The 5,233-nt window shown below is 37.6% G+C and overlaps 1 protein-coding gene across 1 annotated transcript; it reads left to right on the forward strand.

The window, feature by feature from the left end:
• Positions 1–960: 960 nt before the first annotated feature.
• Positions 961–1,905, forward strand: LOC103736615 (putative olfactory receptor 5AK3). The gene has a single exon (XM_008836122.1). It carries the CDS (start codon positions 961–963, stop codon positions 1,903–1,905), a length of 945 nt encoding a protein of 314 aa, XP_008834344.1.
• Positions 1,906–5,233: the final 3,328 nt, after the last annotated feature.

Genomic DNA, 5,233 nt, shown 5'->3' on the forward strand with positions numbered 1-5,233 from the left:
GTGGAACAGAAAGAAACACAAAATATACAGTTTGGAGAGTAAAAAAGCACTGGCGAACAAAATGCTATAGCCAAGGCATGTGCTGGAAAAGAGGCTATAATTGTGAAGGACACTGGCAGCACTAAGGAGAGACCTCCTGCTCAGCACTGAAACACAGGGAAGGTGCCCTCAGGACAAGACGCCATCCAGCTAAGTTTTCATCTTGTGAAAGGAGAAACCCCAAGGGGTTTTCTGTTCCTGGACAACCAGAACATGCAAAAGGTGCTACAAATGTGACAGAAGGGAGCCAGGATCCATTCCAAGATGGCAGCCAAACTTGGCAGTGTCTAACACATAGTACTGGCTTTTGGTCTCTGTGTTTTGTCACAGCATCAGAAAAGTAACGCAGCTACCATCATGTATTTATCAAGCTATTACCACATGATTTTTACTTAATCTTAGCAATAAGTAAAAAGAAAAGCAATGTCTTGGAAAATGCAAATCAAGGATATATATGAGAAATTTGTCTTGTGTATACAAACACAATATGAAGACACCAAAAAATGCATGGACCTTGTAAATATCTCAAAAAATCACACTCTAACTCTACCAATTTCAAGAGCTCAAAGCATAATTAAGAGATTAAAACTATAAAAGGGTAAAAACTATGTAGGCTGTTAAGAAGGTCAAAATTATATTGGTATATTTTCTTACTCAAATATAGATGCCTGTATAAGAGAACAGAAAAGTATGAAATCTGTGTTTCTTAAATTTATATATTAGAAGTCTATTTTTCTATGAACTATTATTTAGTTTTAAATTAAACTATGACTAAAATACATATGCAAATTAAACCCGTTTGTGAGTCTTTGTTAGGCACATCAGAGTAAAGGAAGAAACAAAATGTAAGAACTTTTTATCTGAGGAAAAATCTTCCTTACTTTGCTCCTTTTCTTGATTGTTTACAGACTCTTGGCAACCATGACACAAGAAAATCACACTGAAGTCACAGACTTTTATCTTCTGGGATTTGGGGTCCAGCATGATATTCAGTATGTTCTCTTCATAGTGTTTCTTGTCATCTATGTGACGTCCATGGTGGTTAACACTGGGATGATCCTCCTCGTCAACACAGACTCCAGACTTCAGACCCCCATGTACTTCTTCTTACAGCATCTGGCTTTTGTTGATATCTGTTACACATCTGCTATCACACCTAAGATGCTGCAAAACTTCATAGTACAAAATAAATCAATAACTTTTGGGGGATGTTTAATACAATTATTTATTTATGCAGTATTTTCAACAAGTGACTGTTACCTCCTCGCTATTATGGCAGTGGACCGTTACATCGCTATCTGTAAGCCACTTCGCTACCCCATAATCATGTCACGACAAGTCTGCAACCAGTTGGTAGCTGGTTCTTATTTCATGGGATCACTAAATTCCTCATTGCACACAGGATTTACATTTTCACTGACCTTCTGTAAGTCAAAAATCAATCATTTTTTCTGTGACATCCCCCCCATCATCTCTCTTTCATGCTACAACAATGACATTAACTTCATGCTAATTTTAATCTTTGTGGGGTTTAACCTGATGTTCACTGTGCTGGTTGTTATCTTATCCTACGTATATATCATGGCCGCCATCTTAAAGATGTCTTCTACTGCAGGAAGGAAGAAAACCTTCTCCACTTGTGCCTCCCACCTGACAGCAGTCACCATTTTCTATGGAACCCTTGCTTACATGTACTTACAGCCCCATTCTGATCAGTCTGAGGAAAATATGAAAGTGGCCTCCATATTCTATGGAATTGTGATTCCCATGTTGAACCCTCTGATCTATAGCTTGAGAAATAAGGAAGTAAAGGATGCTATTAAAGCCATGGGGAAAAGGTTCTTTAGACTGGATGTAAATTACTAAAATCATATCATTTTATACAGTAGAGATATGTTAGTCACACAATTGAAATTCCTGTAGAATCTCCTCAGACCCTCCTCATAACTCTCTAAATAAATATGAAACTGAAAACATTAAGCTTTTGTCCCAAGAATAATACTTGAACATATCTCTCACACTTCTCTTAGAGAAGCATTTATGGTCATCCAAATATTTTTCAAATACTTTTTAAGTACATAGAAAAACTTACTTGAATATTGTCATCATCAAAATTACAGATCATTATATTCCTATCATTCAAGCAATTCCCCAAACTGTCTACAATGAAGCCCTTTATCACTTTTGTTCAAATGATTGCAAAAAATATCTCAATGTTGAATAAATCTAAAGGAATGGAGAGATAACTCAGCAGTTAAGAGCACTGATTGCTCTTCCAGATGACCTGGGTTCAGTTCCCAACACCCACATGACAACTAACAGTCATTCACAACTCCAATTTCAGGGAATCTGATACTATCCTCTGGCCTCTACTGGAACCATAAACCAAATAAATCCTTCTTTCAGTGAGTGGCCTTGGTCATGGTGTTTTATCACAGCAATAGAAAAGTAACTAACACATCTACCTCCTTACAAAGCATCTTACTGCTCAGGCTATCCTTTCTAACTAATATTTGCATAGTTGTTACTTTCTCTGGTACTTGAAAGAACTTTTTTCTGTCATTGGTCATCCTGTTAATTTAATCATTTTCATCCCCAGGAAAGAAAACTACTGGGAACATTTTCTATCTCTACCTCCAATGAGGATAATTTTTAAATGATTGACTCTAAAAACCTACTTAGTAAACATTCATTTTACTCAGACCAATAGTTTTGAACTGCAGAAACTTGATGAAAATTCCAGTGGAAGCAAGAATCCCTTTGGGTCGTGGAGAGACTGTTAACAGGAAAACTGTCATACTACACTGCACCTTACATTAATGATCTGAAGGAGTGAAGAAAAGCAACAGTGGTTATTTTCAAGACCCACTGCAAAAGAGTAGTTTCCCACTCAGAGTTAATTGTTTTCCAGGGGCTACCCTGATCATGTCATGACCCATCCTGCTGTAAACCTATATACAAAACTATCATTTTCAATCCCAGTTAAGGCAAAAGACTCATTATTATATCCTTTATAGTTATTAACTTTGGATAGTTTATCAGGTGTTTTACATTTTTTGATGTTTCACAACTTTATAAATGTTTTAATAATTTTCTAAGTGTTCATTAAACTCATTTTTAGCAAATAAACAAAGCATGCACAGAGAGAAGCTTAATATTTCCACTGAGTTAAAAAGTGTACTTCCTAAGCCAGGTGTAGTGGTGCAAGCCTTTAATCCCAGCACTCAGGAGGCAGAGGCAGGTGGATCTTTGTGAGTTCAAGAACAGCCTGATCTACATAGGGAGTTCCCGGTCAGTTTGAGCTAGGGGGAGACCATGTCTCAAAAGGACCTAAAAAAAAAGTGTACTTCTTACACTTTGCATAGAGGAAATGCCTAATGGCAGCCCATGACTTACGAGCTCCAGTAATGGTTTCTGAACATTACTATAGAGGCACAGTCTTCAATTCAGAATTGTAAAGGAAGACTAGCGTGATAACTAAGTAAAGTGCCTACTTGCAAGCATGAAGACCTGAGTTTTAACCCCAGAACCCACCTGAAAAAGTAAAGCTTAATGACATACGTTTGTAATCCACACACTGGGGTGGAGAGACAAGTGGGTCTCTAGGGCCCCCTGGCCAGCCAGCATAGCCTGTTTGGTGAGATTCAAACCAATGAGAGATTATGTTCAAATGCACCTGTACACACACATACAACTGCACACACATAAATGTACACATGTACACACACGCACACAAGAACTGTAAAAAGTAAAATCATAGGCAATGATAGCTAACTTCAAAAAAATACAAATCTAATCCTGAGAGAAGAAATAAGCTATCATGTACCAAACACTTTAGAGCAAGGATGACACAGAGAATGAAGAACTGCAGAGGCTAAAAGTTAAGTTGCTTAATATTCCATACGTGTGTTCAGTGCTACAGCAAAGTATAGCCAGTGTCTAAGCTTTGTTTGTTCAGCTTTCTTCCAAAAATAAGCTGATTTTATAGGGAAAGTAATATGACCAGAAATAGATAGTATCTCAGGCATCACTGCTGTTATGTGTCTTAGATTTCATTCCTGAGGCATGATCTTGGTTAGAGACCATGTATCTTGAGAAACTGTTGTGGTGACTTAAATTCACCTTTAAAATTTTCAGGCATGTACCCTCAGCTACTGGGAGGTGATCTCTACATTGATGCACTATCCTGCCTAATAGGAGTGAGGTGTTTTCTTAGATGATGTGGGCATGGGACAGTGATTTCTGATGTCTAGCAATGGCAGACACCAAAAGAAGTAGAGACTGAAGGTATTAACTGTAGTGTCTTGTGTTTAGAGATTAGCCAGAAAATCATCAAGCCCCAATAAAAAATCCAGATACTCAGGTGAACTCACTAGATTGGCAGCATTCTATGCATAGTTCCCTAGTTGGTGTCAACAGAGTAATACATTTCAGGGGACAGAGACGCTTATATTTGGAAAACTCCCAGGCATTGCTCCATGCACCTCTTCCTTTTCCTGGTTGTATCCTTTTGCTATAATAAAAATGTTCTTGTATAAATGTTTCCTGTTGTTTTAGCTTGAGCTCTATGACAAATTATTATTGACTGGGAAACTTATAAACAATAGTAATTTCTTTCTTATACTTCCAAAGACTGGAATCCAAAATCAAAGTGATGATGTGATCCTGGTAAGGATGCTCTTCCTGGCTCCAATTATTCAATATTTCATTTTGTTGTCACTCATTTAGTGTAGAGAGCAAGCAATTTGGGTAACCTCCTCAGAGGATGGTTTGATAAGAATAGGAGGTAGGAATTGGCTAGGCAGTTAGGGTAAAAAGACCCCAAGGAAAAGAAGCCATTAAAACTCACAATGTCCTTGGGCCTCTTAGCAACATACTCTGTTCCAAAGGCCAAAAATGTCCAAAGTATTTGGGAGCTTGTATCTAATCCTTAAAAGATTTTAGGGTTACCTCTTCAGAGGGGGGGATGTTAGAGTAGCCAAAAGCCCCACCAAAATGATTAAATCAATAAAATAAAAAGAAAGAGTTAAAAAAAAAATAAAAAGGTAATTGGTCCAAAGTAAGTACAGAATCTAAGGTGAGTTCAGGCATCCTAAGACTGAATAACCTCCCATCCACTGCCCTCCAGTTACTTTAGAAGAAAATTCCACCCTAAAAACCTACAGTGTGAGACTTCCTCAGGAGCACCATTACA

The sequence above is a fragment of the Nannospalax galili genome, unplaced genomic scaffold, assembly GCF_000622305.1.
Source record: "Nannospalax galili isolate Female #2095 unplaced genomic scaffold, S.galili_v1.0 scaffold337, whole genome shotgun sequence".
NCBI lineage: Eukaryota > Metazoa > Chordata > Mammalia > Rodentia > Spalacidae > Nannospalax > Nannospalax galili.

What these genes read in the sequence shown, in the direction of transcription:
- LOC103736615 (XM_008836122.1), top strand. Translation starts at nt 961, where the DNA reads ATGACACAAGAAAATCACACTGAAGTCACAGACTTTTATCTTCTGGGA.